Consider the following 16,262-nt stretch of genomic DNA (forward strand, 5'->3'; position numbering starts at 1 on the left):
CAAACACAACCACCTACTCTATATTGTGACTTAGCATAATCTTGATAAACCAAAGTTCACACTTTTAATAGAAGTCTAATTCATCAAACTTATCCTTTCTGGTATAATTCTTTATGTCTTATATAATATTTAGCTCTCACCAAATCACAAGGACCATCTTCTTTTGTGTTTCCTATAAATATTAATATTGGAGTTAAGTTTTGGGTATAGTTAAGGTGAGATTCATTATAATCTCTTTTCTGTACTTGATAAATTTTATTTTCAAAGGTGATGCAAAAATAACTAGACTCCCACATGTTTTTCTACACTTTGATCTTGACACTTTTTCCATCATAGTTAGGGGTTTATAGCCTACCCCTTGAATCAGAGTGGGTTTATACTTTCCTTATATTAAATAAAGTGAAGCTAAATTAAGGCACTAGTTTCTGCAGATATGTCATAGCTGTGAGGCAACTTCTTCCTTTTGTAGAACATTTGCTTTGGGACCAAAACCACCAGGCTAATAGTCTGCCTGGATGACACTATTCACAAAATCTCCAATACGGAGAAAGAACATGTAACTTTGTTTGAATTTAAAATTGCCTAGGTCTTTGCATTTACATAAAACATTTAAAAAAATGTGTTCCACACCATTCCCCCCAAAACATGCCACATTTCAATTGAGATTGCACTGGAGTTACACATCTATTTGAAGAGAGACTTACAATGCTGAATATTTAAAAAAGTAGCTATATGATGCACTCTTTCTTTAGAGCCTCAATTTCTCTCAATAATGTTTCATAGTGTTCTAGATAGAGGAATTTCAAATATTTACTAAAGATTTACTACTAAGTGTTTATTTAATAATTCCAATATGACAAATAGTATTTTTTTAAAGATTTATTTATTTATACAGAACTGGGGTACAGTCAGAGGCACAGGAGGGTGAGAGAATTCACCAGAGACAGAGTGGGGAGCAGAACAGGCAGACAGATGGAAGATACTGCTGAGGGGAGCAGCGGAAGCAGGAAAGGTCTGCTGCGCCATGTGTGTTTCTCCCTGGCTGGCCTGGAATTGAACCTGTGCTACTGAGGCTGCAGACAACTTCACAGTGCGGCACTCAACCTGCTGTGCCACTGGGGAGACCCGACAAATAGTAATTTTAACTGCAAGTGTTATTATTTGTTTGAGTTACAAAGAAATATATATATATATATATATATATATATATATATTACCATATATCCAGAACCCTTGTTGAAACCATTCTAATTCCAATACTTTATCAAGAGATTATGCTGGATTTTTTAATGTAAACTATTCACTTAGTGTACAAACAATACTTTTCATTTCTTTTCTTCCTACCCTCGTAAATTACACATATTTTTCTTGCCTATTGACTTGGGTGAATCCAACACAAAGTTAAATTTAGTTTAAGATACTGGTCATTGTTGTCTTTTTCTCATTGTCAGTGGGACCACTTTCGACAGTTCACTCTTAAATATGAAGTTTGCTTTGAGACTTAGAACTGTACTACAAACTTAAAATAATTAAAAACAGTATGGTATTAGAATAAAGATACACAGAGACCAATGGAACTGAATTGAGAGCCCAGAAATGAACCCAAACTTTACATGGACAGTTAATCTACTGCAAAGGAGCTACTACATAGGAGAAAGGAAAGTCTCTTCAATAATTAGTGCTAGGAAAACTGGAAGCCACTTGTGAAAGTATCTAACTAGACTCTTCTCTCACACAACTCATAAAAATTAGCTCAAAATGAATTAAATACTTGGATATAAGACTTGAAGCCATAAATACAAATAATAAAACAGTTAAATAACTCCATGACACTGGCTTCAATGATGTGTTTGGGGACTGAAATTCAAAGGCAAGGAAAACAAAAGCAGAAATAAACAAATGGGAATACATCAAACTGAAAAGCTTCTACATAGCAAAAGGAAAGGCACCCTATTGAATGAAAGAAAATATTTGTACAACATATATCTGACAAGGGGCTAATATTCAGCATCTACAAAGAACTAATATAATTCAACAAAAGGAAACAAAGAACCCAATCAAAGCATGGTCAGAAGAACTAAACAGACTCTTCTCCAAAGATACATACAGATGGCCAAGAGGCCCATGAAAAATGTACATTACTTATCATTGGAAAAAACAAATCAAAACCACAGTAAGATACCAACTTCTTCCTTTGAGAATGGCCTATATGAAAAAGATCAGAATCAACAAATATTGGTCAGGATGTGGAGAAAATGGAAACTCACACACTGTTGGTGGGGATGTAGACGGTTTCACATGCAAAATAGTATGGCGTTTTCTCACAATAATGAAAGTAGATCTGGGTCTCCCCGTTGGCACAGGGGTTGAGCGCTGGGTTGCGAAGATCCCCGCAGCCTCTGCAGCACCGGTTCAATCCCCAGCCGCCGGTCGAGGGTCCCACATGGCACGCAGACCTCTCCTGCCGCCCACTGTTCCCCTCAGCAGTGTACTTCGGTCCTTCTGCCTGTTCTGTTCCCTGCTCTGGCTCTGGTGAATTCTCTCACCCTCCCGTGCTTCTGACTGGACCCAGTGATTGTATAAATAAATAAATAAATCTTCAAAAAAATAAAAATAAAAATAAATCTTTAAAAAAAAAAAGGAAATCTACCACATGGTTCAACAATTCCAGTTCTAGTTATCTACCAGACGTATGTAAAAAACACTAATTCAAAGGAATATAGGTACTCCTATGTTCATTACAGGGTTGTTTACAATAGCCAATTTATGGAGATAACCTAAATGGCCAAAGATAGATCAGTGGATTAAGAAGATGTGGTATAAACACACCTACAAAGGAATACTACTGTTACTGATTTGCTACAACATAGATGAAACTGGAGTGGATGATGCTAAGTGAAAGAAGCCAGAAGGAGAAAGACATACTGGATGGTTTCAATCAAACAAAATCAAATCAAAACAAACCCTAGCAGGGCCTCCCTGGTGGCGCAGGGAGTTGAGCTCCACCCAGTGAAGCTGTCCGCAGCCTCTTCAGCATGGATTCGATTCCCAGCGGCCAGGGAGCAGCCCACATGGTGTGGCAGAACCTCTCCTGCCCACCCGTTGCTCCCCTCAGCAGTGTATTTCAGTCAGTCTGCCTATTCTGCTCCCCACTCTGTCTCTGGTGAATCCTCTCACACTCCTGCGCCTCTGACCTGTACCCCAGTTCTTGTGTAAATAAAAATATATCTTGAAAAAAAAAAAAACCCTAGAAATCTAACTATAAAAGTAAGGATACCAGTGGAGGAGGGTCAGGTGGGAGAACAAAGGGGAAAGGGGTCTCAAAAAACCTAGGGTGTCTCCACTACGGGGGTAGGGGGAGGGAAGAGGAGAGGAAGGACTAGGGTCAAAATAAGGGAGAGGTGCAATTGTATGGGGAATATAACCAAAATGATAATGCATACATTGTGCAAAAATGAAAAAATGATATAAGAATTATATAAAATAAAATATGAATAAAAAAAACTAGCGTGTCTCAAAGAAACTATGGTGCCTCTCAAAATTAACCTATGGGTGCCTTGATGGTGGCTGTCAGTTGGTAACAGACATTTAAATAGGTTCAATGTCTGATTCAAAGTCTGTGAGTCAGATAAAGTATTACAAACCAGTTACATCAATAAAATTTATAAAATTTAAAAATAAATTAGAAGCCTTGAAATGAGTAAAAAACAAAGTGCTTTAGGGCCTCCCCCGTGGCGCAGCGGTTGAGCACTGGGTTGCGAAGTTGCCAGCTGCCTCTGCAGCGCTGGTTTGATCCCAGGCCGCTGGCGAGGGTCCCACATGGCTCGCAGACCTCTCCTGCCGCGCCCACTGCTCCCTTCAGAAGTGTATTTCGTCAGTCGGCCTGTTCTCCTCCCTGCTCTGGCTCTGGTGAATTCTCTCACCCTCCCGTGCTTCTGACTGTACCCAGTGCTTGTATAAATAAATAAATAAATCTTTAAAAAAAAAAAAAAAGTGCTTTATATAACAGATGTCAAACCAATTAAAGTCCCAGGAGCTTTGAGACATGATGATTCTAAAATTTATATTGAAATAAAAAAGTGCATTCACATAAACTCAAACAATTCCGAAAAAGGAGAACAAATCTAGAGGACTTACATCACCTAGTCAAGTGCTGCTAAAAGTCAAGAGTGGTCAGGTAGTGAAATACTAGCTAAAGGACAGACAAATAGGATAACAATAGAGAATAATTCTGTTTATAGTCCGACCAATACTTTTTTTTAAAAAAGAAGAGGGAACAACATAAGGATATCAATATTTTTTATAGTACCTTTGAGCACGTTGGGAAGCCCGAGTCAGGCATAATCCCGGTCAGGACACAGAGCACAGAGCGAGCACCTGATAATACTGGTGCAGCCATGGAACCAGGGCCTTCCGTGGGCCAGAGAAGGGCTGAGGTGCCAAGTCAAGGACGCTCATGCAGGCAGTCCTGCCTCACTGCTGCGCAGCGCCCGGCTGGGGTTGGGTCTGCGCAGGCCCTAGAGACCGACGGTGGGAGGGTCTCAGGGCAATAGGCCTAGGCCCCTGTGGGTTATTAATATGACACTAAGTATCCAGGCCACCTAGAAAGTTCCAGAAGGTCCAGGCATCGTGGCTGTGGCATTGGCAGGGTTGGGAGTCCCCTGCATAAAAGATAAGTATTTCGCCTATATGGAGGACTCTGGCCATTGGCTATGCTGAGAGGACGCATGATCGCAGAACTGTTCGCTAAATATCCGGGTCTTGCAGGCCTCTCGCGGAGCCCAGCAGAGGACGAGAGGCCTGTGGCAGGACCCAGTGCCAGGCGCCAGTTCACCCACTGGCTTTCATGGCGGTTCTGCATCAGAAGCAATGAATTACCCTTGTTCCAAAAGGAAACAAAAAAAAAATAGTTTTTTGTGCAAACACACCTCTTTAACAAATATATGTAAATAATGAAATTACCCCGTGACACCTAGAGTGTGCTTCACTCCCTGTTGTTAAGGATTTGCATAAGCAAAGGTACAAGTTCTGGAACTAGCCTTTCTTAAGTCTTGAGAATGCGTGATGGATACGTTTATTTAAACAAACAGAAGGATTTTTCATAATCTATGAAGCCACTTATTTAATGTATTTTTTTTTCCTATTTTAAGTAATGAAAGTCGAATCTTAAGAAGTTATTGCCTAGGGCCTCCCCTGGTGGCTCAGGGGTTGAGCGCTGGACTGTGAAGCTGCCGGTAGCCTCTGCAGCGCTGGTTCGATCCCTAGCCGCGGGTGAGTGTCCCAATGCTTGTATAAATAAATAAATAAATCTTAAAAAAAAAAAAATTGCCTAACAACTAGTAACCCAAGATGTGTTACTTCTTTGTGATTTATCCTGACTCAGCCTTCTGTTATCTCTATCCCCACCATTCTCTCTGGAACCCTCTGGAGTGTTTTGCAGCATGTATCTAGGACACTTGTTCCAGCATCAAGAACTATTATAATTCAGAAAATGAACCTTCTTTAAATAACTGTTTTACTCTTGAGCAGACGTATATGCTACTCTAATAAAGGACTTAGCAGGTTGGGCCTTTCTGGCCATAAACATGTATACCAAACTAAAACATTAGGTCAAAATGAATTTTAACATAAAATTAAACTTTAACTTCTTTTTTAAACTAAGCTGTTTAACATTGAAACTTAACTTTTAAGCTTCTAGAAGGAAAATACAGAAAACATCTGCACAATCTAAAGGTAAAACATAACTACCTAGAGAAAGCACAAAAAGCATGAATCAATGACAAATTTAAAAAAACAGGTAAATTGAACTCTTTCAACATTAGAACTTCTCATCCCCAAAAAATTTTGGAAAGATTAAAAAAATATATGCCAGCTACAGACATGAAAAAAAAAAAAAACACTTCAGAACACATATATCTGAAAAGGACTTTTATATAGAACATATAGGCAAGTGCTCCAATTCAGTAATAAAATGACAAACAACCCAATTAAGAAGGAAGCTCAAAGAGTAGATACTTCATAAAGGGCAGATTTATGAATGGTTAATCAAAATAGAGTCTTAATATTATCAGCCAAAAAGAAAATATAAATTTAAATTAGAGACCACCTATTACAAAGACTCTGGAATTCAAGAATTTTCTTCTATACTGCCTAGCTTCTGTTTCTCAGTTGAGTGAAGCATGTACACATGTTGAGGTGTGCAGCTGTACTCCCCAAAAAGTTTTATAAACAAATAGCAGATGAATACAATTTTATTAAGAAAATAATAAAAATGAGCCAAACACATTAAAAAAAAAATAACAGACTGATCCAGGTTCTATGGAAAACAGCATGGAGTTTTCTTAAAAAATTAAAAATGGAGCTACCATAATAAGATCCAGCAATTCCACCCCTAGGTATCTATCCAAACAATACACATACACTAGTTCAAAGAGGTATTTGAACATCTATGTTCCCTGCAGCACAATTTACAATAATCAATTTATAAATGCAATTTAAGTGCCCAAAAATAGATGAATGGATGTGGTACATACGTGGTATAAAGAAGATGTGGTATATACTAGTAGAATAGTTCTCAGTTTTAAAAAGAAATGAGATTTTGCCATTTGCTCCAGCATAGAACTGGAGGGAATTTATGCTAAGTGGAATAAATCAGATGGAGAAAAACAAATACTGAATGACATCACTCATGTGTGGAATACAGAGAAAGAAAGCAAAGGAAGAGACAAAGCCAAACAAACAAAAAATAACCCAGAAATATGAAGGTAGAATTGAGGTTACCAGAGAGGGAGGGTAGAAGAGGGGAGCAAAGGAAGGAGGGGGTTCCTGGTGGAGGACTATGAATGCCTTGGTGATAGGTGTGGTAACATACCTGCAGGGGTGTGAACTTATACCTCCGAATCAGCTACAGTGCTGTAAACCAATGCTAGCACAATAAAAAAAGAGAAAAGGAAAAAGAAAAATGTCTTCCCCCCCAAAAAAAAAATAAAGGAATGGATGAAAAGGAACAAGCAAAGACTATCAATCAAAACTATCAGACTAACAATCAGACTATCAATCAAAACTATCAGACTAACAATCAAAAAAGATAAATTCATGCCATTTGTGGCATCATAGATGGAGATGGAAGGGATTATGCTAAGTGAAATAAGTCAGAGGAGAAAGACAAATATTGGATTATTTTGTTTATGTAGAATATAGAGAAAACAAAAGAAAAATATGGGGTATTTTTGCAGAATGTAGAGAATATGCAGAATATAGAGAAACCAGACAAAAGGACAGATGAAGACAAGTTTAAAAACTAACCCTTGCAAGTTAACTATAGAACTGAGGCATCCAGAGGAGGAGGAGGGTGGGGTAAAAACAAACTGGGGAGGAAGCATGTTGGACTATGGGTAATTTAGTGGCAGATGCAGTACAATAACTACACCTGAAGGGAGGATCCTATCCTTCCAGAATACCAACAACAATATAAGCCAATGCTAAGTGGAATAAATCAGATGGAAAAAAACAAATATTGAATGACATCCTCATCCATTGCCTCAATAAAATTATAAAAAGTGTAAAATTGTGGTCTAGTGAAACATTAAGTATTGACGTATTTATCTTGGTTTTCTATTGTCACTACAGGAATATAAGTCATGAAGTAGGTACAAATCCACAGCACACATGTGGGAGAACAGAACAGCAATATTTTAGAGGCTGGAAAACAAATGTACCCATAGTTGAGAAACTTGGAGACCTGAGAAATACAAACTTGAGAGCTGGTAATGAAGAGGGGAGATGGAGGAGTACAGGCAGGGTGGAGAGTTGGAAAATTAATTGATAATCTTCACTGAAAGAAGTTAAACACTTAAATACTAGCTTTTACACCCTGCATCTGAGGATGTGCCAGCTTTCTATCCTTGCAGAATTCTGAGTCTTTGCACTCTTTAAGGCAAACCACAAGGATTCAGAGTTTAGGGTTCTCAAAAATTCTGTAAAAGTCCTGGTCAAAGACAAGGTAATTATACAGAAATCTGTTTACTGATACTGAGAGTGTAAGTCCCTGTCCTTGTGTCAATGAGTCACACTTCAGACCAAGCAGTCCCTTCAAAAGTAAGTAATTTGGAAGAAACTAACAAAGCGTGGAGGGTGTGTGTGTATGTAGCCTTATCAATTCAAGAGGAAAGTTTTTGTCCATGAAATAAGCATAGGAACATATAGGGATCAAATAAAAACAACATGAATTCTCTGTGAATTAACAGTCTGACAGAAAGTGAAAAAATAGTCCCGGATGTAGGAAATATCCCAGATGTTAAATGCAAGTCATAAAAGGAAAGTTGGAAAATAGAAAAATAAAGAAAAAATAAAAATACAGAGTTTTGTCTTGGCATTTCAACATTCAAAAATATGGTTCCAGAAAGACTGAGCAAGTTTTTAAAAAGGAGAAGGTAACTATCAGTGCAGAAATTAAAGAACAAATAAAGATCACAAATTTCTAAACCAGAATTTATGGTGGAGGATTTGGGAATTAGTAATGCAGGCATAAAAAATAATTAAATAAGAGGAAAGAGGTAAAGATTAACTCCATAGAAAAGTTCTTTAACTTGGTAAGCCTTCATAGATCCTTTCACTCTGAAAATGATATTTGAATATTATTGATAAAAGTAACACTTATATTCAAATATTACAATAAAACTTTTTTCTAACAATTTGAAAGCGAAGTTTGGCACCAAGGTCCAGTGAATCACTGGAAAAATGTATCTTATTTTAAAGTCAGTAAAAGTATGTAGATTTTTAGATGCAAAAATAATTTAAGCCCAATATTTAAATTATGCTGTCAACATGATAGTTTCCCAAGATGAATACCTGTTACAAAGTTTTAAGCTAGTTTAACTTACTTTATTCTATTTTTATGTTCATGCACTTTCACTTGATATAGAAACTATTATTCATGCCCACGCATGAATTTGGTTAAAAGATCAGAGCAAAGGCATATTATGCAATATAAGGGTAATTCTTTATATCTATAATTTTTCTTCCAAAAGTATCTCAAGTTTTTTTAATCTATTTTCACATTGAATATCCTACTATATATACCTGATATTTTATACTTTGCATAATGTGAAATTAATATGAAAATATTAATGTAGAATTTTTATTAAACATTATAATGTGTATTTTTAAATGGCATTGAAACACAAATTTTTAAATTAAAACTTTTTTACTATTACATGTATTTCAAAACCTAGCTAATAACATTAAAGGCAGAGAGGTTTCAAAAAAAATAACTGTTTAGAATTTTTACCATCTAACTTAATGGAGGAATACCATCTCCTTTTTTATCTGCAAGGGTCACAACAATAAAAATAAAGAAAGGATTTTTCAAAGTAAAAACAACATATCTATAGTAAGTAATAAATCATGTTTTTTATATAGAGATAAGCTGCTGGTATTATTTATAGCCAGTTCCTGTGCATTTGTTTCTCATTGATGCAATCAGAAGATTCAGGGCATGATTTTTAGGGCCTCTTTAATGCTAAATTTCAGTGGGTTTAATATTAATATATATAAGTAGTAACTTGAACATACAAGTTTGCCTTCATTATCTGCATGTAGATTATCTATCTTCTGGTTATCTTCCTATGGATTTCCCTTTAGTGATACATTTTCAGTAAATGAAAGCTAACTTAAAATTTATTCTAATTGAATCATTAATAATTTATATACACTAACCCAAATGTGAATACCATGTTTTTGTTTTTTTTTAAAGGTTTATTTATTTATTTATACAGACACTGGGTACAGTCAGAGGCACGGGAGGGTGAGAGATTTCACCAAAGCCAGAGCGGAGAGTAGACCAGGCAGAATGATGAAGTACACTGCTGAGGGGAGCAGTGGGCAGCAGGAGAGGTCTGCGCGCCAAGTGGGACCCTCGCTAGGCGGCCGGGGATCGAACTGGCACTGCTGAGGCTGCGGGCAGCTTCACAACCCAGCGTTCAACTGCTGCGCCACTGGGGAGGCCCTGAATACCATGTATTTTAAAGTCACTATACAAATTTATTATTACTAATTATCATATTATTCATAACATTGACTTCAATACAGTCCATCTAACAATCTTTGATGGAGCGTCCTATCTATTCAAATACACTCACACAGTGGTGGGCACGAGGGAGGGAAGTGATACCCAGTGCAAAGCATAAGGAGGGAGAACAAAATTAATTGTGCTAGGAGACGGCAAGAGGATTCATATTATGAGTTAGTCGTCAAGTATAGCCTGGACTGGATCCAAAAACACTGAGAAAGACCACCCTCAGCTAGCACACGGTACATGTGCAAAGTCATGAAGAAGGACAGTTTCAGGCCTTGTCAGGTAATTGAAAAATAGATTTGCATGACTGGGATGCTATTTGTGCACATGTGTACAGGTCAGAGCCAATGCAAGACTGGCCAACTAGGTGGGGGTCAAACTGTCAAGTTAGGTCAGTTTATGGATGCTTGATCAAGGACTTAATTTTATGTATAATTCATTAAGGAGTATCAAAGAGATGTAGTCAGACTGAGTAAGAAGAAAGAGCAGGAAGAATTGTAATAGGTATAGATGGTGGCATTTTTTAGAAATATGAGAGAAAGTTGCAAGAATTCACTGCTACTGAGCACGATGACAAAACAGGTAGGTGCTGGATGAAATGATGCATCTGGATTAACTTTTATGCATCTGTATTAACTTTTAACTGAAAGATGCTGATGATCAGAGAACAATTCAGGTACTGACATCCAACTGAGGTTTTGTTTAAAGTTATAATCCATGAAATTACCTTTTTCTTTCACTAAATCTCTACCATCTCAGTGTATGAATTGGGTGACTGAAACTAGGTGTGAAAGAATGGCTGACATGTTGGATTATGGAGTCAGTCTATATTCAAAGGGATGGAGTTGCAGATAAATTCAGCAGAAAATGAAGAGTTAAAGGGTTAGAATTCCAAACTTATTTTTATTTCATTTAACAATAAGTGTAATATTAAATGCAAAGATTTTCTTAGCAAGTATCACTTCATTTAACCCCTTTAACCATCATCTGAGATAGACATTATTATGATCCAAATTGTATAGCTGGGGAAACTAGGGCCTGAAGTTATTCATTAAGTCAGTCATTTAGTTAGTTAGTTAGTTAGTTAGTTAGTTAGTTAGTTAGTTAGTTAGTTACTGTACCCAAGTCACTCAGATTCAATTAGTGAAGTCAGGAGTCCAGGCTTTTATGTATTGTGCTATGCTATATTTAAATTAAAAGCAGGACAGAGAGAAGTTACATCAATATGGGCTTGGGTGGAATAGAATATGAGGGTTTTAAATATTAGAGTAAGAGCAATCTTGGGAAATTAGTAGGCTTAGGGTATGGAAACTGAAGTGGAGGACTGAGTTAAATGGCGGTAAAGTCACAGGATAAGAAAAGCAAACAGACTAAAATGGGGCGAACTTAAATGACTGTCCATAAAGTATCACAACTGCCTTAATGTGAAGGCAGCAAATCAGCCCAGGTTTAATGTTCCCATCCAGGAACACGGATGACTGGTAACTGATACCAAGGAGAGATAAAAATGAAATCACTCTAAAAATCTAATACACACACACATACATACACTTTCTAAGGGTCTCTAGGAACAGATGAATAAATACTTTCTAATAAGAGGATCTCAGGACAGGAAAAGTTCTTGGAAAGGACATATGGTTGGGTTAGGGAAAGCAAGATGAAGAAAAATCATCCCCAAAATGATTCTGATAACACCTGAGCAAACTTTCTCTCTGGCGTCACTTCAGAGAAAGTCATAGAACATTAATATTTGCTTTGGAATAAGGGCTATTTCTCTAAGTTCTCAAGAATACAAATAAATATTGAATGCAAATGGGCAACATTTAGGAATAATAAATATGTAAAGAATGATTTTTTAAAAAGACTTATTCATAACTTAAGCAAGAATAGTCTAAAAATTATGTTAAATTCTTTATTAATAAGAGAAATATTATCAAGTTACTATAAAATTTAACTAAACATGGTCCTATTCATAATTCTAAGACATCACAAGTCTATTTGCATTAGAATAATCAAATGTATGATTTATACCTTTGCAATAGCAATATTTTATTAACTTTAATAATAATCAATAAAACCAAGATTATCAAACAAGTCACCACCTCTATACTTAGCAAGGATCTTGGAGACAAAATAGATTATTAAATTATCACGCTTAGTAAATATTTTTATTTTTACACTGCAGTGAGTACAGTTTGCCACCAGAGGGAGCTCAGTCACTATATTGTAAAAAGAGAACAATAATTTCCTTTCAACTAGTTAGAAATCTTATTTCAAATACCTGCTACACTGTAGAAGAATGGAACAGAGCTATTGTTTATTTTTTTTATAATAGCCAGCGTCAAATCTTATAAATGACAATCTCATGTATGTCGTTTGATAAATTATCTGCACCTGGCAAAGAAAAGCGACGGTGCTGATGGTTTCAAGAAAGATTTCCAAAGAAGAAAGCTCAGGTTGTAGGTGTATATTGAACCCTCCTGCTGACTAATAAAAAAGTCTCTTCACATGCTATAAATATATGTTCTTTTTTTTTTCCCAAAACATCTCAAAGGATACTTTCCAATATTGTTTTATTACTGAATTGAGGGACATTTAAAACGTCATTTGACATACAAATATGCTCAAGAAATACTTTGTAATAAATGTATAAATATCCTGAAAATCAATAAATTCTTAATAGCCTTTATTATCTGATTGTCAACTGGAGATTTGTTTTATTATTAACCAAGGTCTCTCTACTTAACAATAATTTAAACAACCAGAATATATACAATTTTCATTCAACCCATCAATATCCATTCTCTTCCCCTAATCCCAACCATGATAAATAAACTAAATGAAGAAATACATACACTCAAGCTTATCCTCAGGTCTTCCTCTTTCAAGGAGAGACAGGTAGCAGACAATGTCCTTCAGATGGATCACTTCTGGGGAACTTGTATTTGCAGGAGAAGTACGGGGAGAGTTGAGGGTACCTTTATTCATCTTCAGACCTAGAAAACATACTTTTCTTTATATTCTTACAAATATTAATGGTACTCTTAAACATAAAATGACAGCAAGAAAAAAATATGGAGTAATAACAAATAGAGCATGTAGACAGCAATATATTTGTCAGGCACAGCATAACCAAATGCGCTGTAAATCCAGAGTCAGATTTATTCCATAACTTGTAAATAATGGAGAGTTCTTTAAGATTCAGGACCTGGTTCTGTTCTGACTGTCCCCCCAAAAAAATGAAGAAGAAATCTGAGTCTATCACAATATGACTTATGTGGGATAATCAAGAAACATTTATTCACAAAACCATGTACATATGTCACATATTTGCCAAAACCATGAGTAAGACTTCCTTTCTGCCATCAAGGAATAAATCCATGAACAAGAGAGTATATAAACAAACATCTGGATCAAAAATAAGGTACGCATTTAGAGAAGTAAGGATGCATGACAGTAGTTTGGTTTTAATATGTTCTTCATTTATTGCTGAAATCCTTCAGTGAGTTTATTCCAAGACAAGGGTAGAGAACTTGAATGCTGTTCACAACAGCTGATGACTACAGATGATTCAGCTGATGATGATTAAGAAACTCATTCATAATAAAATTTTACTTCCATTTTACAGAGAAGCCTCTGAAGCCAGATCATTTATACCCGACAAGATCTGAAAGTGAATCCCAAAGATCATGTGAAGTACATTTGGTAACATGAGAGTCATTTGTGCAGGATGGCTGACAGGCTGGATTCCTAATCTCCTGGGATTACCTTGAATGCAGAGTAACCCCAAACAAATACAGTTCTTCTAGGCTGTCACGTCTTTGCCCAGCTCTATCTGAACACATCTCTGCTCTAGTCTATTTTTTTTTTGATGCCTAACGTGAGTTGAATACCTGCCATCTCCTCTTGCCATCTCCAGATACCCAGGCATATAATTTGATGCTTTTCAAAGGTCACAAGATTGTCACTGCTAGTAAAAGGCACCATATATTGAATGTCTAATATGTGACGGAGTCATGATAGGGACTCGGTTTTCAGATTACTCCTACAAGGTAGATTTTATTAACACTATTTTGGAGAAGAGAAAGAGAGCAATGAGTTTCCCAGAGTTGTATAGCAAGCAAACCAATCATCTTTACTATACACCAGTGATTTACAGATTATGTTGATTCAAGACCAATAGTAAAACGAATAATTTGCAATATAATCTGGCATATAGACAACATTAGCAAGTTTCATAAGTGCCTGAATATTTTCCCTTCTATGTTAGTCTATTTTTATTATCTTAGTCTAAAAATTCTTTCAAAGCCCCTCTAAATTGAATTTAATGCCCACTAAGATCATAATTTATAGTTTAAAACACTACTTAACATCCTTATTTTCTTTACGAAATTAAAGTTTTTAAAATATATTTCTATGCTTCACATTAATTCTACTTCTGTTTATAGTGACTGAAAATGACATATAACATAAACTGATATTTCTCCTTAACAGTATCACTGTACACCTAGTATAAGCTAATATAGTTATCACTATAAACGAAAGAAGGTATAGAATTGAAGACAATCATGGGCTTAAAATAAAAAAAGTACTGAATCAAACAAACTAAAGCTCAGCCGGCTGCAGGGATAAGCAGATCCAACTTTGGATAAAAGACATTTTGGCGCTGGCCCTTGACATCACCATAACTTCCAGACAACGAGAACACAGCACTTGAATCATGGTTGGATAAACTATGACCTAACTCATACTGCCTGATGAGCTAATCCTCTCTCCTATGTTTTCCTTTACGGTTCTGAAATGATTTAATCAGCTTGATTTAACTCTTTTATATAAAACAAAGAAGGAAATTGGAAGGATTGAAACAAAATCATGTTGCAACAAAGAACACCAAATGTATTATATATTTTCACTTATTTAGGAAACTTTAGAATCCTCTGTTTGTACTTATAAAACCAAGATAGATGGTCATTTGTTACAGGCTTTCATAACAGTGAATATAAATAATTGAGCTCACATAATTGTCTGCTTGCCTTTTCTGTATATGATGATAGGTTGAAAATGAGCATATACATATATATAATTATTAACCTAACCTTTTAAAAGAAACATATAACTACTAAAATTCTTTTTGTTTGAAAGAAATAAAAACGTGCCTTTTTTATGACATGTTGTCAACTAAAAGCTGTATCCTGCATTAAGTATGTCAGTTTTAAATTTAAAATAACTTTAAATTCATTTTTAAAAAATGTGGATATATATGACAACACATTGAAGAACCAGGTTCCTGAAGTCCTGTCAGAGCCAAACTTGAGAGGTAAAATGTATACTTTTTTGTAATAACTTATAGGGGTTATCAAAGAAAAAGATAAAATATCAAAGGCCTTTTTTACAATTACTTCATACAAAAGAAATGTAAATCTAGACTTGACTAATTTTTGAGCTGTTGAACTGTTAAAAAAAAAAAAAAAACACAAGTCTATTCCTGTTCTCACCCCTTCACGAATATGTCAATTATATTAAGTCTTAATTATACATAATTCTTATGTGCTGAAAATATTTATATTCTTCATATTTCTGTTTAATTTTCTGAAAACAGATGCTGGGACTTCAATGCGTCTTCATAGAGACTCTTTTCTTTTCTTTTCTTTTCTTTTCTAAGATTTATTTATTTATTTATACAAGCACTGGGTACAGTCAGAAGCGCGGGAGGGTGAGAGAATTCACCAGAGCCAGAGCCGGGAGCAGAACAGGCAGACGGTGGAAATACACTGCTGAAGGGAGCAGCTGCAGCAGGAGAGGTCTGCGCGCCATGTGGGACCCTCGCCTGTGGCCAGGATCCAACTGGTGCTGCAGAGGCTGCGGGCAGCTTCGCACCCAGGGTTCAACCGCTGCACCACCAGGGGACACCCTCTTTTTCTTTCTTTAAGATAGATTTATTTATGCATGCAAAAACTGGGGTACATGCCGGAGATTCAGGGGGTGAGAGGATTCACCAGAGACAAAGTGGGTTGCAGAACAGGTGGATCTACTGAAATACACTGCTGAGGGGAGCAACAGGCAAGAAGGGAGAGGTTTGCCTCACCATGTGGTGGCTCTCTGGGCGGCTGGGGATTGAAATTGTGCCGCCAGATTGTTTCATAGTGTGGTACTTAACCCCTTGTGCCACCTGGGAGGCCCGAGACTG

At 36.3% G+C, this 16,262-nt stretch overlaps 1 protein-coding gene across 2 annotated transcripts in view; it reads right to left on the reverse strand.

Annotated features, from left to right (window-relative positions):
- DGKB (diacylglycerol kinase beta) overlaps nucleotides 1-16,262 on the reverse strand; it is an 835,840-nt gene that overhangs the window by 458,539 nt on the left and 361,039 nt on the right. For both annotated transcript variants that reach the window (XM_054692402.1, XM_054692401.1), the window contains exon 5: nucleotides 12,931-13,071. In XM_054692402.1, coding sequence (XP_054548377.1) covers nucleotides 12,931-13,071 — 141 coding nt within the window. The remainder of the gene's footprint in view (nucleotides 1-12,930; nucleotides 13,072-16,262) is intronic.

The sequence above is a fragment of the Talpa occidentalis genome, unplaced genomic scaffold (genome assembly GCF_014898055.3).
Source record: "Talpa occidentalis isolate TD23 unplaced genomic scaffold, MPIMG_talOcc4v2.1, whole genome shotgun sequence".
Taxonomy (NCBI): Eukaryota; Metazoa; Chordata; class Mammalia; order Eulipotyphla; family Talpidae; genus Talpa; species Talpa occidentalis.